Source organism: Pelobates fuscus, chromosome 3 (genome assembly GCF_036172605.1).
Source record: "Pelobates fuscus isolate aPelFus1 chromosome 3, aPelFus1.pri, whole genome shotgun sequence".
NCBI classification, from domain to species: domain Eukaryota; kingdom Metazoa; phylum Chordata; class Amphibia; order Anura; family Pelobatidae; genus Pelobates; species Pelobates fuscus.
Genome location: NC_086319.1, coordinates 261,621,897 through 261,647,806, shown reverse-complemented (window position 1 = coordinate 261,647,806; position 25,910 = coordinate 261,621,897). Strand labels below are relative to the sequence as shown.

At 40.5% G+C, this 25,910-nt stretch overlaps 1 protein-coding gene across 2 annotated transcripts; it reads left to right on the top strand.

The window, feature by feature from the left end:
- Nucleotides 1-8,373: 8,373 nt before the first annotated feature.
- On the top strand, nt 8,374-24,862 carry VDAC3 (voltage dependent anion channel 3). 2 transcript variants are annotated; one of them, XM_063448434.1, is made up of 9 exons: nt 8,374-8,461; nt 16,249-16,320; nt 17,066-17,115; nt 17,919-18,071; nt 18,160-18,212; nt 20,503-20,730; nt 21,114-21,264; nt 22,723-22,780; nt 23,867-24,862. In XM_063448434.1, the coding sequence occupies exons 2-9, from the start codon at nt 16,254-16,256 to the stop codon at nt 23,956-23,958; spliced, it is 852 nt and encodes a 283-aa protein (XP_063304504.1). In that variant the 5' UTR covers nt 8,374-8,461; nt 16,249-16,253; the 3' UTR covers nt 23,959-24,862. The 2 variants fall into 2 exon arrangements, with proteins under 2 accessions (XP_063304504.1, XP_063304505.1); XM_063448435.1 differs by having other exon boundaries at nt 8,386-8,461; nt 16,252-16,320.
- The last annotated feature ends 1,048 nt before the right edge of the window (nt 24,863-25,910 follow it).

The window sequence follows — 25,910 nt, the reverse complement described above, 5'->3', positions numbered from 1 at the left end:
ATATGTCAGCAAGCAACGCACGATCTACTACACATTCTCTGGAAGGCAGGATACAAGGTGTCTAGAAAGAAGGCTCAGTTGTGTTTGCCAACTGTCAAATATCTGGGATTCCATATCTCTGAAGGTCAAAGAATTATGGGGCCAGAGAGAAAAGAAGCTGTGTGCCAAATACCGATACCCAAGAATAGAAGACAAGTGCGAGAATTCTTGGGGGCAGCAGGCTTCTGTAGGATATGGATTCCCAGCTACGCAATACTGGCAAAACCTCTGTATGCAGCTATCAAAGGTACAGAGCACGACCCCTTCTTATGGACTCAAGAACAGCAAATGGCATTTGAAGATGTGAAGAAGGCTTTGATGAGTGCCCCAGCATTAGGTCTACCTGATCACACACGACCATTCTACCTGTATGTACATGAGCAAAGAAGAATGGCTGTGGGAGTATTGACACAGTACTTGGGATCATGGCAAAGACCTGTTGCCTACATGTCTAAGCAACTGGATGCAGTGGCCAGCGGACTTCCACCTTGTCTAAGAGCCGTAGCTGCAGCCGCCCTGCTAGTAGCTGAAGCCGATAAACTCACTCTGGGTCAAGAACTTTATGTACGAGTCCCACATGCAGTACAGACGTTGTTGGATTACAAAGGAAATCATTGGTTTAGTAACAGCCGTATGACCAAGTATCAAGCAATGTTGTGTGAAAACCCAAGAGTGCATTTAGAGACTGTAAACACCTTAAATCCAGCTACCCTTTTGCCACAACCTACTGAAAGTCAACATGATTGTTTGGAAGTAATGGATGAAGTATTTTCAAGTAGACCAGATCTTCGTGATTTTCCCATCCAGAACCCCGATGTTCAATATTACACCGACGGCAGTAGTTATGTGAAAGAAGGGATCCGCTATGCAGGATATGCAGTAACAACAATTGACAAGGTGATAGAAGCTCGGCCACTGGCGAAAGGAACATCAGCACAAAAGGCAGAATTGATAGCACTGACACGAGCGTTACAATTGGCTGAAGGTTTAAGAGTGAACATCTACACGGACTCCAAGTATGCGTTTTTAACCACTCATGCCCACGGAGCTTTGTATAAAGAAAGAGGACTATTGAATTCATAAGGCAAAGAAATCAAGTATGCAGCTGAAATCCTACAACTATTGGAAGCAGTGTGGGAGCCGAAAGAAGTCGGTATCATACATTGTCGAGCGCATCTGAGAGGAGATGGTGATGTAACCAAGGGAAATCGGATGGCAGACAGTACAGCTAAGCGTGCCGCTGAATCGGGAAGACAGGAATATGTGGGGCATATAGCTGCTCTTATACCAACTCCACTGTCTCAATGGACTCCAGTTTATACAGCTCAAGAAGAGGAGTGGTTAAAGACTGAACCTGGAAAGTATTTGGAGAACAAATGGTATCAGTTAGAAGATGGAAGAATAGTCATTCCAGCATCACTAGCGGTAGAAATTGTCCAAAACTATCACAACGGGACACATTCTGGGAGAGACAGCACAGAAGAATCTCTCAGAAAACATTTCTACATACCAAGATTGTCCAACTTGACTCAGGCCATTGTACGAAGATGTGTAACGTGTGCTAAAAATAATGCAAGGCAAGGACCAGTAAAGCCACCAGGAGTCCAGTTTATGGGGGGACTCCCCATGTCCGATTTACAAATTGACTATACAGTGATGCCTAAATCGGGTGGACATCGTTACCTGCTGGTAATTGTGTGCACCTATTCAGGCTGGGTAGAAGCATGTCCTACTCGTACAGAGAAAGCAGGAGAAGTTGTGAGATTCCTGCTACGAGAAATAATACCCCGATATGGACTACCCTGCTCTATAGGATCGGACAATGGTCCAGCTTTTGTTCATCAGTGCCTACAACAACTGACTCATATGCTTGGTATAAAGTGGAGGCTTCATACGGCATATAGACCCCAGAGTTCTGGTAAGGTAGAGAGAATGAATAGAACTATTAAGAATCAGTTGGCTAAAATGTGTCAGGAAACCCAACTTAAGTGGAACGTTCTCTTACCCATAGCTCTATTGCGAATCCGCAGTACCCCTACCAGAAGGATGGGCCTCTCTCCTTTTGAAATCATGTATGGGCGACCACCTCCCGTACTTGGTAACTTAAGGGGGGATTTGAGTCAGTTGGGAGAAGGAATTACCCGGCAGCAGGTTGTAGAGTTGGGAAGACTATGGAGGAGGTACAGAAATGGGTACAAGATAAATTACCTGTGAATATTTATCCCCCAGTTCATAGTTACCACCCAGGAGATCAAGTGTGGATTAAAGAGTGGAATAATGTACCGTTAGGGCCCAAGTGGAGAGGTCCTTATGTTGTTCTTTTGTCTACCCCTACAGCGATAAAAGTAGCCGAAGTGACTCCGTGGATACATCACTCCAGGGTTAAACTAGCAGCAGTCGATTCTTGGCAAGTTACAGCAGATCCAGAGAATCCCTGCAAGATCCGGTTAAAACGCACGACTCAGTCGGAGTAACGAGGAACTTTGTGGATTACAAATTTTATTGTTACAGAGATTTGGTGAAGTGAGTGTTTAGACGGCCATAATAAAGCCTGTCCGCTCACCGACGTATAGTGTATAAGCCAGGGAAAGTCTCGAAGGGACTCCTGTGAAGACGAGCAGAACTCCATTCCCTGCAGCCCTTACATCCTGGAAGCTGAGGTGCCTTCGCACGGACGAAGACTGAGGATGACGACGAAAGAAGTGCTTATAATAATGTTTATTTATGTGTATTTTTATATTCAGGAAGGTAGAGGTACCGACACTCCTAGCTGTGAGGTATGCATTAAGACTACAAGAACAGGTAACCATATTTCCCAAACCCTAATTTGGCATTCACAATACGAGTGTAAAGGAGATGTATCAAGATGTAGATACCTAAATATAGAATATAGTGTGTGCCATTTAGGAGTAGGAGAACCTAAGTGCTTCAGTCCGGAGTATCAACCTCGTACAGTTTGGTTGACTCTCAGGAATGGAGATCCTCAGGGGACCCTAATTAACAAGACGGTGTTAGAATCCGTACATTCTTCGGGTGTTCTGCTATTTGATGCATGTAAGGCGATATCAAGTGGTAGAAAGCCATGGAATGTATGTGGGGATCTTAGATGGGAGAGGACGTATGGGTCTAATGATAAATATATTTGTCCCAGTAGTAAAAATAAATATGTGAGTCCTAGATGCCCAAATAGAGATTATAACTTTTGCCCATATTGGTCTTGTGTGGGGTGGGCAACTTGGGGACAGACAGTAGACAAGGACATAATAGTGACTAAGTTGCCTACCAGCCCATATTGTAAGTCTATGGAATGCAACCCAGTCCATATACTTATAAATAACCCCGACAAGTTCTTAGACAAGTATGGTCATTTATTTGGGTTTCAAATATATGGGACGGGTTTAGATCCTGGGACAGTATTGCTTATAGGGATAGAGACTGATACGGTATCCTCCCAAACTCATCAAGTATACCATTCCTTTTATGAAGAGATGAGTATAGATAATAAGATCCCCCATAATGCTAAAAACCTGTTCATTGATTTAGCCGAAAGTATTGCCGGTAGTCTTAATGTTACCAACTGCTATGTGTGTGGAGGTACTAACATGGGAGACCAATGGCCTTGGGAAGCAAAGGAGGTAATGTCCGGTTCTGAGGCAGTTGACCAATTAATATCTACACAAGCCGATTATCATATGAGTGTTAGAGGTAAATCTGAGTGGAGATTAAAGACCTCCATCATAGGTTATGTTTGCATAGCAAGGAAAGGAATGATGTATAATACTTCTGTAGGAGAATTAACTTGTCTAGGGCAAAAAGCTTATGATGATGATACAAAGAATACAACTTGGTGGTCGGCTTCAAATGTCTCAGAACCATCTAACCCGTTTGCTAGATACGCCAATTTAAAGGATGTGTGGTTTGACCTATCCATCACATCTACCTGGAGAGCCCCAGCAAATTTGTACTGGATCTGTGGTAAGAAAGCCTATTCGGAGTTGCCACAGGACTGGGAAGGGGCATGTGTGTTGGGTATGCTCAAACCATCCTTCTTCTTGTTACCTATTGAAACAGGTGAGACTTTAGGTGTTAAAGTGTATGATGTGAATCATAGGAAGAAAAGGGGACCCATAGAGATAGGCGCCTGGGAAGATAATGAATGGCCTCCCCAGCGTATTATAGATTATTATGGGCCAGCCACGTGGGCAGAAGATGGTACCTTTGGTTATAGAACCCCTATTTATATGCTCAACCGTATTATAAGATTACAGGCGGTGGTTGAGATCATTACTAACGAGACATCACAAGCGCTCAATCTTCTAGCGAAGCATAATACCAGGATGAGGACAGCAGTCTACCAGAATAGATTAACCTTGGATTACCTTTTGGCAGTAGAGGGAGGTGTATGTGGGAAGTTTAACCTGAGCAATTGCTGTCTTCAAATAGATGACGAAGGGCAAGCAATAGCTGAGCTTACTAGCCATATGGTTAAACTAGCGCATGTGCCTACTCAGGTATGGAAAGGGTATAATCCAAGTAGTTGGTTTGGTAGCTGGTATGAGTGGTTTGGAGGGCTTAAGGCAGTGGTAGGTGGAGTCCTACTGATTTTAATGTTGTGTCTACTCCTGCCGTGTCTTATACCCTTAGTAGTTAGGTCTGTGCAAAGCCTGATAGAAAATATAGCAGAGAGGAAGGCTGCTGCACAGATAATGGCAATTTATAAATATGAGGCTCTAGATCAGGGAGAACCAATGCAGGAAGATGAGTGTTGAAGATTCACATCATAAGATAAGTCTGGTCTGGTTCAAGGTAACTTGCGGTGTATGCAAACTAAGGTTAAGTGATGCCTCAAGTAATTGTGAAATATCAAGAGGCATCAAAGGGGGGAATGTGGTGGAATCTTGGTAAAAATAAATTTAGTAGGCCGAGATTACCACGTGGCATGTGTACGTGCATATGCTGACGTATCGATCAGTTGGTTGCACGAGGCAAGATACGATCAGTAGTGTACGGAGCATGTGCAAGAATACAGGATATAGTATTCCCCTCCTCCATTGTGCTGGACAAGCCATGCGGTCAAGCAGGAAGTTAATTCTTATTTGTGTTGATTGGTTAAGAGAATGTGCGGGTGGAGCTTAATATGGGAGGAGTTATATGCCTATATAAGGAGCCTGCACTATTGTCCGGGGCTCAGAACTTATTGTATTTTTGGTGACGTTAGTCCCTCTGAGTCCCGATCGGTGATCCAATAAAGAATCTCTTCCTTCCTGAAGAAACCTGTGTCCATCTCTCTGTGCTTCGCTTCCGTCAGTTTCTCCGGTATCACTAACTCTGCCCATAGTGTGTTGTTATTATCAGTACTTCCTGTGATATATGCAGCTGCCTCCCTGGGAGGCTTACCTTTTTTTTTTTTTCCTTGCATAGCAACCTCTCACCTAGATACTCATGCACCACTGGCATACGCTCCCAGAGGCTGCCAGTGATATATTTTTTGTTTTTTATTTAAGTTTAGTTTACTTGGTTTACTTTTTATTTTTTCACATCGAAAATGCAGACATAAGATTCCAGCAAATATGCTTTATTATGAAGGTTAATCAAAATATGCTATCACTTACTAACTTAGCGTACTAAAGCATTAACTGGTACCATCAGATTGTATAAGCATTAACATTACTTTATTAAACCGGACACATAGAGCCTTTATAACTAATACTTAGGCGTATTTAGGCTTAGCTCAAGAATGATGGTAATTGCTACCTGCCCTTAATATTATTGCAGAAACCGGAAAAGTGTCCCTGCACACACATAATTAGTTTTCTTATTATAACCACCATCTTAGACACAGGCACATGCCTCATCTGTGAGAATACCATGTAGAATGTTAGTTATGTATTACGATTATCTTGTCCCACTGTACTTAACTGTAAGCACCTATCATTGACCATTCCTTATTGTCTGTGGACATGTCTGAATTGCGCCTTATGAGACTACATACACCATGTTCTGAATAACGTATTGTAACATTCCTGTTATTGAAAAAAAAACAAAAAAAAACGCTTGAATGAAGAAAAAAAAAAAAAAGAACTGAGTCTTGAGGCTGGAGGATGCAAGTGTGCTGACTGTGGAGTTCCAAATCGCAGGGTCAGACTGGGTAACTGAAATACATACTAAGATTCTAGAACGGTTTAACCCCTAAATTTCCTCCAGCGCAGTTCTCAGCTCCCCAGAGCTCTGCATCTGGCTTCTAAAAAAAATTTTCAGGAAGTGTGGAGTGCCGCCGGACAGGGGCGCTGATGATTGGCTTATCGTGGCTAGCTGACGTTCTCAGCCAATCAGTGACTCCACATTGACAAAACTGGCTTGAATAAGGTTTCTTTGCAAGCCAATTTTGTGAATGGGGAGTCACTGATTGGCTGAGAGCGTCGGCTGACCACTCTCAGACAATTATCACCACCCCTGCCTGGCGGCACGCTTTGCTTTCTGTAACGGACCGTTTCAGCATAAAAGGGGAAAAAATCCGTTTAGGCGATAATCCCCTTTTCTAGAGACAGGCACAGCTACTGCAGAACACCAAACTCCCGATCTGGATACGAAATAACACTCCGAACTGGAACAGCTGAACAAGAAAAGCATACAATCCGCTTACACTCTTGGCAGTCAGCTTACAATCCAATTCCCCCCAAGAACGAGACGACACTTCATTTTGAGGGTTAAGCAGGAACTCAGGACTGGGACGCCCAGTCTGGCTTTTATTACAAACAGGTACATACAGGACACTCCCAGGGGGAGGATGAAATTAACCAATCACAGGGATGTACCTCCCACACATTTCCTCCCCTTAGATTAGCACTTAATATATTTATACCGTACACCCTTTTCCCCTATTCCTGGATGTACCCCAAATACATGTGCTACACCTCCAAAACAGGTATCCCCTGATAGCCCTTATTCAGGGGGACAACATATGCAAGAATCAGGTCATTCGGATGAATGGTTCGGGAGATATGAGGTTCCAAAGATTTGACCGACCGCATGGGTAAAGTATCCGAAAACAGTTCCATGCATTTTGGCCCTGCGGTCGGTCACAAACAAGTGAATGAAACAGACGAATTACTGGTGTTATAGAGACTAAGGGGGATTCGCATGAATCCCCTAGTTCGTACGTTTCTTTCTACCGAACGGCGGGCCGTTCGGTAGTTTCCCCACGAAATCCTGGAAGTCTGGAGGTCTCAGCGGTGTTTGCCTAGTCGAGTGTCCGATTTCAGTTCCAGACACTCGACGGCAAAACACCGCTGTTCGGTAGTTTAAGATGGCCGCCGCCACGTGTTTGTTTCCCGAATGGCGGCCACCCAGAGGACAAAGACCACACTACACTGATTGCCAATTACCCGTTTGCAACATTGTTGCAAACGGTAATTGGAGGCACACTTAGTCCTGGGTGGTCTGGTTGTTCGGTAGTTTCCTCAATACAATGAATGGAGTGATTCTACCGAACAATCAGATGAATGCTGCATATATATATAACCCAGGTTAACTGCATACAAAAATACATACATGACATTAAAGTATTAAAGGCAGGATTACTGTACTACGCTCCACAGTCTTAAAGGTACAGTATCCCAAAAGTCCCCATAGATCCACGGATGGCCCTTAAAGGCCCAGTAGCAGTAATATACATTATTACATGCCCCAATATAGTTTTTCCAGTACAATATGTCCAGGGGCCATAGTCGCAGGGCAGGAGGCTAGCAACCAGGCTTCTCCAGTTCACAGTGGCGAAGTTGGTTTCGCCACACTTTCTAAAACTAAAATTTCAGTTGTCGAATTCTGCGCTGCGGGGAGCTGAGATCGGCACTGGGGCAACCTCACAGATAAACCGGTTTAACCCCTTCAGGAAATAGTGCGCACTGGGCCTCCTGGCACCATAACAACTTCATTATTACCAAAGTAGCAAATTGGGAAACATTCCCCAACTCTGTTACAGCCTAAATTCTGACATTCTGCTAGGAATTCTCCACAATTCAGAGTTTAGTGAATGAACCCCAGCTTTTTTTTTTCCCGCTGTTCTTATGTAATAAAGTTGTGGATATTTAAAAAAAAAAAAAAAGGACCCACAAACGGACATTCCCGTGTAAAGGCAGGATTTACGCGCACCATAGAGATTACGTTGAAGAGCCGCTCTAGGAGACCAGTGACTCTATGGTACAGTCTGATGTATATGTCAGACTAGGACGCGACCCTTCAGTAAAGAATGAGCCAATCGGAAGAGAGAACACATTCCTGAATCGGAGAGGTGGTCGGGGATTGGTCGTGAGAAGGCAATAGGCTGCGCGTGACGGGATGGTGACATGAAGTAGGCGGCTTAGTGGAGCAGCTGCGCATGCGCGGAGTGGTGTGAGACGCAGAGACCTTCAGCTGGGGACAGGTGATAAAGGGGCAAATGGATCGGGGGTCCGGGGATTGCTGGCAGTGCATGGGGGACACACTGGGCAATGATACTGCGCTAGGTGCATGCTGGGAGTAACTATATCGCTATCAGTATACACACACACCTTGTATTTTATGGTTAATGTTATTAATGGGGAGTGCATGATCCAGGGCTTCATTATTAATGTATGTCTGCCAATACCCGGCTACCGTGTATACAGTAATACAGCTACAGCGCTCCCCGGGTACTCTGTGCTATTCAGTGATATCAGTATGGGTGTGGTGGGCATTTATAAATTATCATCTATTCACTAAAAATCGAATTACAGCGACCAGAAAGGAGACCTTCAATATTTAGGCTAAAATAGCCCAGCTGTGACTGCAGCTGACAGAGAGAGAGTTGTTCCAGGTTTGCAATTCTGATTTTTAATTCACTACAATTTTTAGAATGCAGGGAATACATTCTCTAATTTTAGCATTTTTCCTTTGATTTGAGAGAATAGTGTTCTGACACCATAACTAATAGCCTGAATCCTAACTAAAAATAAACAGAGATTGACGAATCTACATATCTTACATGCCTGTTAACAAAGAATATGTTAATATGTACTGTAATTGTTTCAAATACCTTTTTGTTAGAGGTTAGACTTGCATAGCATAGTGACCATAAGATAGTGGTGTGATCCTTATTTATGAGAATCGGTAGGGGGTGATGTTTTACTGTTTGATATGCCATAGGGTTGTGTTACATTAAAGGCAATCAGAGGGGGGTAGTTATGTGGTGTCAGCTGTAGCATTCTGTTTCCAACAATACATGTTTTAGTATATAAACCCCTCTGTCTCAAGTGCAAAGCATTGTGGTTCCAATCACAATCAGTTCCTTTTGATTATCCCTGGAACCAGATTTTTGGTTATGGTAGAATTCCTTTTAAGAATGTGACTCCAACAGGAGTTGGTACGTGCAAGTTTGACTTTTAATAAATAGACACAGTAACCCATTACCTACCAAGATGCAGTTGTAAAGAAGCATGACTAGTTGCATGTCAAAAGTCTAGCAAGGGCCAAAAAAAACAAGGTTTAAAGGGACACTATAGTCACCTGAACAACTTTAGCTTAATGAAGCAGTTTTGGTGTATAGAACATGCCCCTGCAGTCTCACTGCTCAATCCTATGCCATTTAGGAGTTAAATCCCTTTATTTATGAACCCTAGTCACACCTCCCTGCATGTGACTTGCAAAGCCTTCCATAAACACTTCCTGCCCTATTTAGGCTTTCTTTATTGAAAGTTCTGTTTAATTAAGATTTTTTTTTATCCCCTGCTATGTTAATAGCTTGCTAGACCCTGCAAGAGCCTCTTGTGTGTGATTAAAGTTCAATTTAGAGATTGAGATACAATTATTTAAGGTAAATTACATCTGTTTGAAAGTGAAACCAGTTTTATTTTTCATGCAGGCTCTGTCAATCATAGCCAGGGGAGGTGTGGCTAGGGCTGCATAAACAGAAACAAAGTGATTTAACTCCTAAATGACAGTGAATTGAGCAGTGAAATTGTAGGGGAATGGTCTATACACTAAAACTGCTTTATTTAGCTAAAGTAATTTAGGTGACTATAGTGTTCCTTTAAGTTTATGTGGGCCACAAAAATACAAAAATTTTCATAGAAACGTAGGTTTATTTTGAAAAGTACAGTATAAAAAAAAAAACAGCACCCCCCCTCTACTATATCCCAGTCCCCCCCCCCCCCATATACTAAATCCCAGAACCCCCTCTAGCCAACAAGCAGACTCTACTCACATTACTGCTGCCAATATGTGACTCCGGAGTCTGGCCTCAGGTATACCCCCAAATGGCGCCGTCCGCACCCTGTGCCAAAGTGGATCCAACCGCTACTTCTTGAACCCCTGTGAAGGTGGAGCACGTCAACATCACGTTGGAATGTGACGTGACAGAGCGTTGCGTGCCTCCGTGCACCTCCAGGTCCTTCACTGTCCAGCTGCGGCCATCGCAACACTGGAAAAATACTTCCCTATTATCTGCTTCTTACTTGCACTTTCCATGCCCATTTCTAGGGTGACACTGATCTAGCCAGTCAGTGTCCTCCTTCTAGCAATCGTGGGAAAACTGCACAATTGAAACATCTTGCACTAATAACATTCTGGTACATGCACCAGACGTGGATGCGAGTTATGTGTTCACAGATTTCACTTCCGTTGCCATCAGCTTACCTGCTTTATCACTGTGCTACTTCTCGGCAAGACACTGTAGCAGCATATTTCTTATTGGAAATGCAACAGCACATGTAGCTGTTTTACAATGTATTGTTGACATGTAAGAGCATGTCTGACTTAACCCTTTAAGACCGGAGGGCGTACTATTACGCCCTGTTTTAAGCGGCTCTAAACGGCGCCGGGCGTAATAGTACGCCCTCTGGTCTTTTGTTACTTACCCGGTTGCCGGCGATCGCGGTTGGGGGGACTCCCAGGGAGCCCCCCGCAGCACGTCCATCCTCCTTCAACCCCCCCGGGGCCTTGCGAGGACCTCACAATCACATGGCCGGGTTAGCTGCCTGCTGCACTGCCAGCAGGAGGACTAACTGTAATGACAGTTAGTCCCCTTGTTGGCTGGAAATAAAATAAAATAAAATTAATAATTGAAAAAAAAAAATACTCAGAAGACTTCGCTGAACACAAATATTAGTGTTTCAAAACAGTAAAATGGATTACAACGATATCGCCAGTAAAAGTGATGTTTTTTGCATTTTTCACGCACAAACAGCACTTGCACGGACGATATTATTGCTGCAATACTTTTTACTGTTTTGAAACACAAATATTTGTGTTCAGCAAAGTCTCCCGAGTACAACAGTACCCCTCATGTACAGGTTTTATGGTGTTTTCAAAAGTTACAGCGTCAAATATAAGGCTTGTGTTTCATTTTTTCCACATTAAAATTCCCCAGATTGGTTACGTTGCCTTTGAGACCCTATGGTAGCCCAAGAATGAAAATTACCCCTATGATGGCATACCATTTGCAATAGTAGACAACCCAAGGTATTGCAAATGGGGTATGTCCAGTCTTTTTTAGTAGCCACTTAGTCACAAACACTAGGCAAAATTGGCGTTTTTTTGCATTTTTCACACACAAACAAATACTAACGCTAACTTTGGCCAGTGTTTGTGACCAAATGGCTACTAAAAAAGACTGGACATACCCTATTTGCAATACCTTGGGTTGTCTACTATTACAAATGGTATGCCATTATGGGTGTAAATTTTATTCCTGGGCTACTATACAGTCTCAAAGGCAACGTAACCAATCTGGCGAATTTCAATTCCAAATGTAACGTGCTATATTTGACCCTGTAACTTCCCAAAACACCATAAAACCTGTACATAGGGGGTACTGTTTTACACGTGAGACTTTGCTGAATACAAATATGTGTGTTTTATTGCAGTAAAAGCAAACAGTATTATGACATTGACAGTTAAAATGTCATGTAGAACGAAAAAAATGTCAATTTCTTATTTTCTGCCATTTTTTCCATATTAAATGATGTTCCATAGCTAAATATTTGATATTAAATGTAAGCCCTGTTTCCCCTGAATAAAATGATATATAATAAGGGGGGTGCATTTAATATGAAAGGTGAATTACGGTTGGACAGACATATAGCGCAAATGCCAGGTTTTGTTTACGTTTGGTTTTGTTCACAACGTGTACATTTGGCTCAGTCCTTAAGGGGTTATATGTAATATTCACTGAAATGATATACATTCCCAATAGTTGTCGTCATGTAGGTAGTGACTGTAAAGGAATGGTTTCTGTGCAAACAAACCTCATATGTATTTAAATTTACAACCGTTGATCATCCTCTCCTTATGGCTTTGGGGTTGATTCATGTCAATGATGAGAATGTTAGACAGACCAGTGGGCTGATGTCTTAAATGTCTGTCAGTCTAGTGTGCAGTTACCAGGTTTGTAAGAGTTGGCTAACTACAACCTGTAGCAGGTGGATTGTAACATATTTGCTTTGCAAGATACCCTAATTTGGTAAACAGGAGCATTTACCACAGTGCTGTCCAACTTGTTTAGTGTTTGCTTATCAGAGTGGGGATGATATGTTAGGACCAAAATACTGGAGGAAGGGTCTGATAATAAAGTCCTAAATATTTATGATTATTTTTTCAGCTTCTGTCCTCTTTCTAAAATTACTTGTGAGCTTTGATTTCATTACCCTTCATATTCCACCTCCCATTCAATTCCTCCTCTGGCATTCCTGGTATCTGGTTGGGCAGTACCATGGTCTGTATCCATGATGCCTATCACTGCTCCGTCATGCCTTCTGACAGGGAGCTGCAACACAACTACTGAAAAACTGTAACGATGACACTAAAACATTGTGGATTACTCTGGGCTGCACATAGGAGTTTTCATGCAGCTGCCAATTGGGAAGAGCTGGAATACCAACTTACTTTAACTGATCAATGCAGTGTTGCTACAGTACACAGTACATTGTTGACAGTTGCTTGGGGCTAGATTAAAGGGAACTGATATTTCCAAAAGTAACAATAGGTATCCTTCTAAGAGATTATTTACCTCCTTTCCTGCACCAGTACTCCTCTGCAGCAGCCACCAGCTCTGGTGATGTTAGCATCCAAGCTGACATCACCTGCGATATCCTCGAATCCATTGCTTCTTATAGAGATGCGTGTAGCGGCTGGAGTAGGAAGCATCTTTAGCGCTTGTCAGGCAGACATCCACTAAAGGTGTATTTAACCCTGCAATGTAAACATAGCCGTTTCTAAAACAAACAAAAACAGACAAAAGTAAAGTGACAGAATCACTGCACCCAGACCACTTAATTGCAATGAAGTGGTCTCAGTGAGTTTAGTGATGTACATGATCTTATGGGTTTGACAATCAATCACATTACCTCCATTACTTGCAGATTTGTTGTGCTTGAGAATCCATCAGGATTATTTACCAATATCTGAGTTGACAAAATTAACAAAGTATTGTAAATTGTAGGAAAAAACAGACAGAATGGAAATATTATTCCTCTCTCTCTCTCTCTCTCTCTCTCTCTCTCTCTCTCTCTCTCTCTCTCTCTCTCTCTCTCTCTCTCTCTCTCTCTCTCTCTCTCTCTCTCTCTCTCTCTCTCTCTCTCTCTCTCTCTCTCTCTCTCTCTCTCTCTCTCTCTCTCTCTCTCTCTCTCTCTCTCTCTCTCTCTCTCTCTCTCTCTCTCTCCTCTTGTTATTTTGCCTAAAATACAGTCAGTTCTCAGTATAGTGAATACCATTGTATGCGTTCCAATTAATGTCCTCTCCATTATCCTATTAATGTATTTCCGTCCAACTATTACTTACTTGCAGTCACATGTTCTATTCTATGTACCGTGTTCAGCAATTAAGAGGAGAGAGGAACAGATGGACTGATCACAAACTGAATACAATGTTTTCATGTTATTAATGACTATTTCAAGAAAAAAAGCATCCAGTGTAATGTACTGCATTCTAAATGCATGAAGCTTTTTTTTTTTTTTTTTTTTAAATCAATTTATCTCTGCAATACAACACCGAATGCAGAGAATTAAATAGGTTCACAAGAGGGTTTTATGGAGCAATATAAAGATGTTATATTGTGCTATAATGTATATTACTCCTGTAACTACACACATAAACATGTTATATGGAGCAGACTGCTCTGAGCAGGAGTAAAAGTTACAGATAACATGGATCTGTAGTTTTGAACTATAGGAGGTTATATAGGACTGTTGTAAAAGGTCAAGGCGTGTATGGGGCAGTTATTTAGAATATAAAAAAAAATTACCGGTGTGTATATACAAGCAAAAAGAAGGCGCTATATACTATCAGTGACCGTGAACATAAAATATATTACCATTTATAAGTGAAGCAATATTATAGATACTAAAGCTGCACCTTAGAGTGTAGAATAGCTCAAAACACCACTAAGTATACAGTAGGTGCGCTACAACTTTAAAATACTTATGTGTCAAGCAAAAAATATAATAATTAATAATATATTATAAAGTGCATGTGCAATGTGCAATACGTGAAAATCCAAAAGGGAGAAGTGTACACTCACAATTTATAACTGGAATATGCAACAATGGCGTTGGTTACCCCTCAGGGTGACATAAATATGTAAAACAAACACAAAAAAAAGGATCATAGGATAGTATGACTAAATATAGAAAAAAAAAAAAAAGGGGAATGAATCTCACTCACAATGGAAGAGCAGTAAAAGTCTGCTCTAACTGTATAGGCAGAAGTCCTCTTTCCTCAGGAAAAAAAAAAGAGTGCACATCCTCTCAGATACAGGCTCAATCTGTAAGCCGGCGGATTTCAGCTTTATTTATTGCGACCGTTGTTTGTATGGAGATATCTTCTGGACGGGTGACAAGAGCTTTATCACTTTTTAAATGTGTATTTACGAATAAAGTGTCTTAGAAGGATCCAGCTGCTGTCCTGATTTCTAAAGGTCTCTAAGACACTTTATTCGTAAATACACATTTAAAAAGTGATAAAGCTCTTGTCACCCGTCCAGAAGATATCTCCATACAAACAACGGTCGCAATAAATAAAGCTGAAATCCGCCGGCTTACAGATTGAGCCTGTATCTGAGAGGATGTGCACTCTTTTTTTTTTTCCCTGAGGAAAGAGGACTTCTGCCTATACAGTTAGAGCAGACTTTTACTGCTCTTCCATTGTGAGTGAAATTCATTCCCCTTTTTTTTTTTTTCTATATTTAGTCATACTATCCTATGATCCTTTTTTTGTGTTTGTTTTACATATTTATGTCACCCTGAGGGGTAACCAACACCATTGTTGCATATTCCAGTTATAAATTGTGAGTGTACACTTCTCCCTTTTGGATTTTCACGTATTGCACATTGCACATGCACTTTATAATATATTATTAATTATTATATTTTATGCTTGACATATAAGTATTTTAAAGTTGTAGCGCACCTTATTCTTTTGGACAGTTATTTAGAATGTATATTGATCAGCAGTAGGACTTAACGGGATGGTTTATTATTATTATTATTATTGCTGCCATTTATTTCATGGGGTTACATGGGGAGTGATAACAGATGGAAATGTGTGTAAGGTTATAGATGGTAATCTGGAGGGGTTTTAGGAAAACCTATTTAGTTTAGAAAAACGTCGCCTGAGAGGGGATATGATAACATTATACAAATATATTCGGGGCCAATACAAACCATTGTGTGGAAATCTATTCACAAACCGGACTTTACATAGGACACGAGGCCATGCGTTTAGACTGGAAGAAAGAAGATTTCGTCTAAGGCAAAGGAAAGGTTTTTTTACTGTAAGAACAATCAGGATGTGGAATTCTCTGCCTGAAGAAGTGGTTTTATCAGAGTCCATACAGATGTTCAAACAGCTACTAGATGCATACTTGCAAAGACAGAATATTCAAGGATATAATCTTTCAATGTAGGGTAATAACTGCTTGATTCAAGGATAAATCTGACTGCCATTCTGGGGTCAATAAGGAATTTTTTGTCCTAGCTTGTTGCAAAATTGTGCTTCAAACTGGGGTTTTTTTTTTTTGTTTTTTTTTCTCTTTTGGATCAACAGCAAAAAACAGGTGTGAGGAAGGCTGAACTTGATGGACGCAAGTCTCTTTTCAGCTATCTAACTATGTAACTATGTAACTATGTGAAGTGGATAAGTTAGCTTTGGATGACAAGCTCTGTTTTTCCATAATTTATTTTATTAACTTTTTTCCTTCAGTAGTCATGGCCGTGCCACCTTCCTATGCAGATCTGGGAAAGAGTGCCCGTGATGTCTTTAATAAAGGATTTGGTAAGTAGACTGCTCTTAATTACACATGGCACTTCATTTCATAATTGTTATACACTGTATATTGCACTCCATTTATATATAGGAGCTTGCCTAGTGCCAAGTTTCCAGTTTGGCTTTTATAGTATCCACTCATTGCACAATGATAAAACACTGATCTGCTGTTGTTCAGTCCAATGAAGCTCATTTTCTTATCGTGATGCTATACAGACTAATCTTGGTGCAATCAGGCGTGGAACTTTAGTAAATGGCCTGTAACATCCATTAAATGGGATTGTAACCAGTACAGATTAGTTTCAAGCATGCTGTAGGGCAAGATAGAACTCTGCATTACTAATATCCATTCATTTAAATCTGAATGTCATTCATTGGCTGACTGAGTTTGCTACTACGCTTGGCCAATTAATACATCCAGATATGGATGGGATTGATTTCATAATTTGAAGAGTGAGGGACTGAGCAGACAGTACCCAGGGGATTATCGGTCTGTGTCAAAGTACTTGTAAACAGTGTGATACTGAACTCAAGGGTGGCACTCAGACTTTTTTTAACCATACCAACTACAGTGGGCAGTACTGAGTATTATTCTTACAGTGCTCCTTCTTTTAAAACCTATTTTATCCGGGTCTCTTTAGGAGGTTTTATAATGAAATTTATTATTGCCAAAGAAATGTCCTCTTATAGGAATCCGGTGCATTTTTTGAAATAGCAACCCTACATTAAGGAGATTTCTGTTTTATGGTCTCAGGGTTTGGACTTGTGAAGCTGGAGTTGAAGACCAAGTCCTCCAGTGGGGTGGTAAGTAATTGCCTTGTACCTCGAGTTTTTGACTTCCATTGTATATGTTCTGCCTTGTTAACTGGTTCTTTTCTGTTTGCACGCTCTCCTGGAAATCCTGAAGATGGTAAGATCACAAAATTCTTCAAGGGGATTAGAGCATCAATAGCTTGTTGTGAATCTCACTGTTTGCATAGACTTTAGAAGATACACACATTTCCTTGTTCTGTACATTTGCTTACGTTTTCTTAAAAACAAACAAAAATGTATAGCTTATTAAAGCATGTATAAAATGATTTAGTTTAATTAGCTAGTTGGGAACGATCATAGGATTTTCGCAAAACTCATTTTTTCCAAGTGTGCCCAGGGATTAAGAATGTATCTAGTAAGGATGAATAATGTGAGACTTTACTTTTAGCGAAAAATGTTATTACAAATATCTCTGTCTGGGCAACATTTCAAGCAGAAGCACGTACATACAGACTCCTACGCACATGACCACTTCTAAAAGCAGAAATAGTCATGGTGGTTGGAGTAACCCTTTAGATGAGTGGGACTGTCTGATCTATCTCTCTCTCCACTGGGAGATTCTCGACTCCCTATGTACCATATATCCCTTTAATTATGTGTTCATTTTTATATGTCCATGTTCATTTTGCTTGATTTCTAAAATACTCTTCATAAAGGCTGATTTGTTAGGATAGCATTATTCTGTTGTCGTTCCTTAAGGAGTTGTGTTTATATGTTACTGCTCTAAGTACTTTGTCATGTTTATTGAAATATAAGGTGCTACAAAAAATATCTTTTTGAATCTGCATATTTAGGAATTCACTAGCAGTGGTTCATCCAACACTGACACAGGGAAGGCAACAGGCAGCCTTGAAACAAAATACAAATTGAGTGAGGCAGGCATCACTTTCACCCAGAAATGGAACACGGACAACACCCTGGGGACTGAAGTTGCCTTGGAAGACAAGGTAAGCTGTGTCTTGTGGTTTTTGGATGGGTGAAATACATCATTTGGAGGCTGAGAGGTGCAATGTGATGTCTCTTCTCTCCACACAGCTGGCTAAGGGTTTGAAGCTATCTCTTGACACTACATTTGTTCCCAATACTGGGTAAGTCATTCCCTGTACACGTCTCCTTGTTTTGAGCTATGTTGGTAATCCTCTTGCATGTAAATTTCTCACTTCCTTTATGTTTATGCTGGATTGGTTAAATGTTATTCTGTTTTGTATAACTGTTGGATTACATGATCTCTTGTTACATAACCTTTCCTGTCATTAGTGTTTTTTCCTGTCATTAGTGTTTAATTGTGTTTAGTTATCATCTCTTCTATCCTCGTATTATTAATTACTATTACTGCATTGTGCTGCACAACACCAGGTGGGCTTGCTCTGTTTATGCATGATCTAAATTCATATATATAGAGGTAGGTAACTGTTGTCTAGCTAATTAGCTGATTGCTTAGTTCTGTTGATCAAAAATATTTAATTTGGGTAAGGTGCACACACATATTAATCCGTATGTGGTGCCATTAAGGGCAAACCATTAATTCTCTGTTAGTTATGCCATTTGAATAAAGCCTTTTTCATGTAATTCCATAGTTTTCCTTTAGCATTGCATTGGATAAGTGGGAAATAGAAGCACTGTATAACATTTCTATGCTGCCTACTGATGCAAAAGACAGAACCTATACCAGTGACACACAGTGAGCCAAGATGGAGGCACCCAGTTGCAGTAGAGTTATGTATTTGAAAATATTAAATATACAAATTAAAATTTGTTTAATGGGGGGCGGGGCCGGGCCGCCATGCTGAGCGGACGCACAGAGGAAGAGCTCCTGGAAGTTTACCTGATTTGAGCCCCTAAAACCCGACAAAACACTTACCCGACAACGGGGAACTATACACCGGTGCGAGAAGCAACCCTGGTCCCGAGGAGAGGCTTGCCATGAGGTTCTAGTCCCTCGGCGGGGCGATCCCCTTAACGTAAAATGGGGACCGCTTGGGCGGTGAGCGGGGTGGACGGCCGCTGCCCAGCTATCCTGCCCACCAGCGGTACGGCAGAACCGTGAAGATGGGGGGCCCGGCCCTGTTCCCCCCCCCTCCCCCGGGCCGGCGGGGGTGATCCCGGCCCCCACCTTGTGACCCACCGGAGTGCCACGAAGCCAGCTAAGGCCCACTCCCAAAATGGCGGAGACCGCATGGAGAACTAACCTGGCGCGCTCAGAACAAACATGAGCAGTCGGAAGCACCCTCCTCTCCTGATACTGCAGGACACGAGGATCAAGTGCCAAAACCCCGTACACGAGGGAAGAGCAACACCAACGCCCATAAAGCCAGAGGGTAGCGACCCCAAAACAGAATAAAGCACTCAGGCCTTGGAATACCCTACCATGACGCTCAGCCTCCCACGGAGGGCAGAAACTAAAGGACTGACGCCTTAAAGCCACCATGCTGGGACTTTCCCCTCGTCCGAAACGGGCACCAGGGAGGACAGCAAACCCCATTGCCTCACTATAAGGACACCCACCGGGACTTTAACTAGTACCAGAGTCATCTAACCTTTCGTCCCGTTGAGGCAAGCAGACCTACACACAGACGGACCGCCCGACATGCCGCCATGGACCATCGCCCGGTGCATATGGGACATTATGGAGTGGAAATTTTAAACAAGTTAAGCATGATACCAATGTTGACACTACTGTTCAGCTCTGCTCTACACGCTCAAACTACCCACACTTTATAGCTAACACGATATCGATATGTATAACGATATAGTATAACTTAGCCTATCTTCACACAGTGTAAGAAGCATGCTATTGTATTTCATGTCTAATCGCTAACACTTTTGGTTCTCTTAGCAATCTTGCATCTGAAATTGTGTGGTTTTAATCTCATGCTGTAATACACTTATACAAAAATTTATGCTCATCTAAACTACTATACTGTCAAGATGTTCATAGACATGTTAAGCTACGTTTAAACTAATTAACTAAAAATGTGCAAGCAACCCTGTATACCCCATTGTTATAACTGGTGACAAACAGCATGAGGAATGCCGTCGGGGTACCTCGTGCATATTGTGATATCTCTTTGCACAATAAAATAAAGAATTAAAAAAAAAAAAAAAATTTGTTTAATAATGAGGATATAGAACCCTAATGTTAAACCTTCTGGGAACTGACAACCCACATATAAAATACATTTTCGAAGTCCGAAAAATTGTGACATTACAAAAAATGTATTTTGCAAATGGAGCCTTCTCATGAATGATCAATTTACTGGGAAAGATAACTGATTGAAAACCAATTTGTGCAAAGACGACCACTCAAAAATGCACTAGGATGATCGCTCACACTCTTATTTCTTTTATTACCATCAACTCCTCTTTGTTCTCTTACAGGAAAAAAAGTGCTAAACTTCGAACCTCCTACAAGAGAGACTATGCCAACCTGGGCAGTGACATTGACCTGGACTTGGCTGGCCCCACCATCTATGGCTGGGGAGTTCTGGGATACCAAGGATGGCTGGCTGGCTACCAGATGGCCTTTGACACAGCCAAGTCTAGACTGGCACAGAACAACTTTGCACTGGGCTACACAGCAGGAGACTTCCAACTGCACACTAATGTGTAAGTGAGTTGTAAACAACATCTGTATATATGTTTAATGATCCCAAAATCAGTTTGTATAACAGAGGAGGACAGGAAACCTGTAAGTTTGTTCCATGCTGTGTAATGGAGTGTATTTTAAATGTATTACACTGTTATTGCACATTTATTATGAGAGAGCTGCTGAAGTATTTTTATTCACTGATGGCATTTTTCTCTTTATAATAGTCTACCAGTATCGGTACCTACAATTATGAGGTGTCTCTAAGTAGGTGCCAGGAATATGAATGTCTTCTACTGTCTAGCTAGCACACTGTATTTTCAGATAATGGCATCATTATACTTTTGTAGCAGTTTGTTAAATATTTTCATGGTTTTCAGTATTTGCTAACTCTTTTTTTCAGAAATGATGGCACTGAATTTGGAGGTTCAATCTACCAGAAGGTCAACAAAGATGTGGAGACTTCAGTTAACTTGGCATGGAGTGCAGGCAGTAACAACACTCGCTTTGGTATTGCTGCTAAATACCAACTGGATTCCAAAACGTCTGTCTCAGTGAGTGGGGGCTATGCTTTGGTCTGTGCTCCTTTTAGTGACAAGAATGTTACTCAAACTACTTCAGGCTATTTGAGTTGCTTACAGCAAGGAAACTACCTTTTGACATTTTATAAGCATATTTATGTGTGGTACTTTAGCCTTCCTCTGCTTTTGTGTTTTATGTTTAAGTTTTTCTCTCCCTCTCTTTCTTCCATTCTAAGGCAGTATATTACAGATGATTTTATATGCTTCTAGACAGTGTTGGTTTTTTTATTTAGTTTTTTAAACAAAAGCATGCAGTTTGGTACTTGATTTGGTACATGTACTTATACAATATTTTTTTAGTGTCCCTAAAAGTCCCATAAAAAATGTTTTTATCTAGTTATTTTTATTAATAAAAATAACCACCTCCTGTCCGTTCGCACCCGTACGGCCAACTCACGGATGGCTCCCTTCATATGGAATAACCTGCCTACCACCATCAGACTCTCCCCTAGTCTTGCATCTTTTAGGAAGTGCCTTAAAACCCATCTCTTTAGGAAAGCTTATGGCCTCCCATAGTAACCTCTACCTCACATACCTGTCTCTTACTCTCTCCTCTCTCCTCCAGCTCTACCTCACTCCCACCTTATTTGATTGTGAATTCCTGTCCTATTGTGTTTTATACCCCATCTCCTATAGAATGTAAGCTTGTTTGAGCAGGGTCCTCTTCAACCTATTGTTCCTGTAAGTTTTCTTGTAATTGTCCTATTTATAATTAAATCCCCCCGTCTAATAATATTGTAAAGCGCTACGGAATCTGGTGACGCTATATAAATGGCAATAATAATAAATATTATTAATAGTTTTTTTTTTTAAAAATTCAATTATTTTTGTAAAATTATTATAAATTATATACTTGCTCAACACATATTTTTGTTTGGGGAAAAAAAAAAAAAAGAATGGCAACCTGAGTATATTTGGTTACATTCTGATGGATTGATCTGATTGCATCAGGCCCCAGGGTTATTCATTAAATTGTCTATTTATGTGGAATTCTGCAGGTTACATATTAAAATGTGGCTATTTTGACCTTGAAGCCTGCGATTCCCATAATTTCAAGTTAAGTGAGTAATGCTGACTTTCTGCAATCACATTTTTAAACAATAATTGAAATTCAATTTACAATGTTGCTAATTGCTCTGGCACTTCTGAAGGTCCTGTATATTGTGTGTATGGGGATACGTTATATCAGTCTCAATCTATTGCTTCATTTTGCCTTAGATATGTTTGGAATACTGTCCTCAGTTCCTTAACTATACCTCAATTGCGTTTTCATCTCGATAAGCTTTTCTCTCCACATTTTTGTTTTTCTAAAGTATGATACATTATATTTAATAATTTTGTTTAGGAAACGTTTAAAAATGTGTGCACGTTTTTGTTGTTTTGTTTAATGTATTTTTATATATATTAAATGTATTTTCTCTTTCTCTGCAGGCTAAAGTTAATAATGCCAGTCTGATCGGCGTGGGCTACACACAGACCCTGAGACCTGGTGAGTACTCTGTGAAAACAGATATGTTTCTGATTCATAACATAATGTGTGTTATGTCAGTATTTAATGTATGTTTCCTGATCAATCATGGCAGCATTTACTCCTGGGTTAGCTCCTGCCCTCACAGCAGAAAGGACAGGAAATAGACCTCTGAAACTGGTATAAATAGATCCTCCCCCTTCCCAGCACTTGTGTGTTATGTCAGTATTGGTGTATGTTTACTAGCTCTCTATTACATGCATTTTTTTGGTAAGATAAAGGGTAGTTCTGACCAAGGTGACGAGAGAGAGAGAGAGAGAGAGAGACACACACAGACACACACACACACACACACACGTATATTTTATTTTGTCCACCGTGTTTGTCCTGAGGAACTGAAACGTTAACTGAATGTGACACGTTTTGATGACTTACTATACTGTATACAATTTAGTGCCATCAAGCACCGGGTGCTAAAAACCGAGTAGGAGTGCAAGGTCTAGATATAGAGAATATATATATATATATTTGCATCATTGCATTTTATTAGATTCTACCTTACTAATAGGAGTGCTCACACTACAATTGTATATTTCAGGTTTTTTTCTTTACCAAGTCGCTCTTCTATGTGTGAAGCTGCCTGCAATTACTTATTATATTCAGTTTATTATATTGTTGTGTTTTGTGGCCCACTGTATATTTCATAAAACAATACATGTACTCTATTTTAAATGACCGTTTTTAATATTCAAATCCTAACCTGGTTGACAGACTTCCATGCCAAAAACTTGCATAGTGTTCTACATAGTTCAAAAATAAAAACCGGATCCAGCTGAGTATCTCACTTTGTTGTTGGATACCTTTTAATAATTTTGTAAAATGAGACTTAATATGCACAAAGTATTGTAGCGAATTAAACACTGGTCACTAGAGTCCTATCTCTTGCCTTTGTCTGATACTACTTTGTCTACCTTTTGAACTCTCTGGTGGTAGATCCTGGATAATGAGTTTTTACAGATAAGTTCCCAAAATCAACACTAACATACCCTTCTCAAAATGAAGTCATGAATATAATTTGTCATAGCATTTTTTAATTTTTCTCTTCAGGTGTCAAGCTGACTCTTTCTGCCCTAATCAATGGGAAAAACTTTAGCTCTGGTGGCCACAAGGTGGGTCTTGGCTTTGAGCTGGAGGCATAACTGGAAGAGATTCTTATGGAAGATTGTTTGGACCCCCGTCTAACCTCCCTCATGAGTTGACCACAAAACCAGCCACACAGAACATAATGAGAAAATACACAAGCAGTGCCAACATTACTCTGTAGCACCAGGAACAGCGTGTGGATGTTCAGGAGTAGGTGTTACCTTTTACTTGTGTAGACGATGTGTAAAATGCAGATATTTGGTGACCAACTTGGCCTCCTTTCTAGGAACTCCAAAGACCCCAAAACTTTGAAGAACTCCCCAAATATCCCTATGACTTTATCATTTCTGTTTAAACATGTGTAAAATCACTCTACCCTGCAAAATACTACAAATTATCCAGCTAGCCCCTCTTAGGCATCACTACAGTCAGCTATTTTATTTATTTCATTAGGCTCTATGACCTTTTGAGCTCTAGAGAGCAGTTTTCTTTTTAAAGCTTCCATCTCTGTAATCAACACTGGGGATTTTTCTTGATTGCTCTATAATAAAAAATTGGCTTAGATCATAAACATAATTGCTACAAATCATGTTTGTTTAGGTCTCCCTTAAACAATTTGCTATAATGATAAGTAGTTGTTTGGACAAAACTCTTTAAATGCTTTTGTTACTTTGAAGAGAACTCCCCTTTTCTTGAATCAAGTTTTTTTTCACATGTGTTATATAGTCATGATATCCTGCTTGCCCCATTCTGCATAAATGTAGATGGTAGGGGCTGGAGTTGTTAGTCTCAGGCCACTGGGGTATACATATTTTGCTGTCTCTTTGAAGTGATGAAGATGCTGCTCACCCATTCTGAATGAAAAACAATAATGCACGGCTCATCATCCCAAGTGTTGTCATGAAATAATGTAATGTTTAGATATCACAATAAAAATGGCCACCTGCACATTGGAATGTCCTTTGTACTCACTACTTTTTATTTTGTATAACTAAAGTGAATTTCAAAAGAATAATACATTAAATATAGTGGGAAATAAAGAAAAAAAGTAAAAGCTGCAAAGGGACAAAGCTTCTTTAAACAACGTTCAAATGCTCAACCAGGAAACCACAGGTCTGTAAACTTGAAAAATGTGATGGTTGGAAAATTATTTAAAGAGCTGTTAAGGGTTAATGTAGACAAATTAATTCAGAACAATAATATTGGTAGGAATAAACATGGTTTTATGAAAGACAGGTCATGGAAACTAATTTAATTTTATGAATAAGTTGAAATCTAGATCAGGCTGTTCAGATGTGCTCAACGCAGCAATTTATTCTGTTTAGTAAAACAACTCCAATCTTCATTCATCAATAATTAAAAAAATCCATCAAATAGCAGTATAACCTGCTCCCACCGTGTAGCTGCTAGTAGAAATCCGGAAGTCTACGCGTTTTGAGGTAACACAGCAGTTTATCAAGACCCACAAACAAAGTGTGCGGCTCCCACAGCTGCGTGTCCGTATAAAACCACCCACTTAGGCACATCGGAGGAGTAAAACTGAAAGCCTGGTGCTCGACCATAAGGCACCAGATCCTTATAAACAATACTTCTTGCATTGATATACCCTACATATAGCAATACAGAGGTGCCACTACTGAATGTTCATAAAAATGTGGAGAAATATAAATGGGGCCTTTTGTACCCGCAACAAAGTTTTGTGTTTTTTCAGCCTAGAATACTATGTAACTAATACTTTAAAATCTCACGTACACCTGTTTAACTCAATTCCTAATCAAGCTGACAGCAAGAAAATGTGTTGTGAGAATACTCACGTAGGCACAATCTTCCCCTCCAAAACTGGTAATTCAAGTCTCACTTAGTTCAGAGCGACCAAAGTTCAAACAGGCCATCACAGGTCACACATACTCTAAAATTCAAGATGTGCTCAGTTACCTTCATTGAGATTACCTTTTTATTTTATTTTTTATTCCTTATATTTGTTGTGCTCAACTGCTTCAGAACGGAA

Bases quoted from the DNA above. Each gene is read 5' to 3' on its own strand.
- VDAC3 (XM_063448434.1), top strand. From the start codon at position 16,254: ATGGCCGTGCCACCTTCCTATGCAGATCTGGGAAAGAGTGCCCGTGAT. The intron at 17,116-17,918 runs GTAAGTAATTGC...CTGCATATTTAG, and splicing joins CCAAGTCCTCCAGTGGGGTG to GAATTCACTAGCAGTGGTTC. The intron at 18,072-18,159 runs GTAAGCTGTGTC...CTCTCCACACAG, and splicing joins AAGTTGCCTTGGAAGACAAG to CTGGCTAAGGGTTTGAAGCT.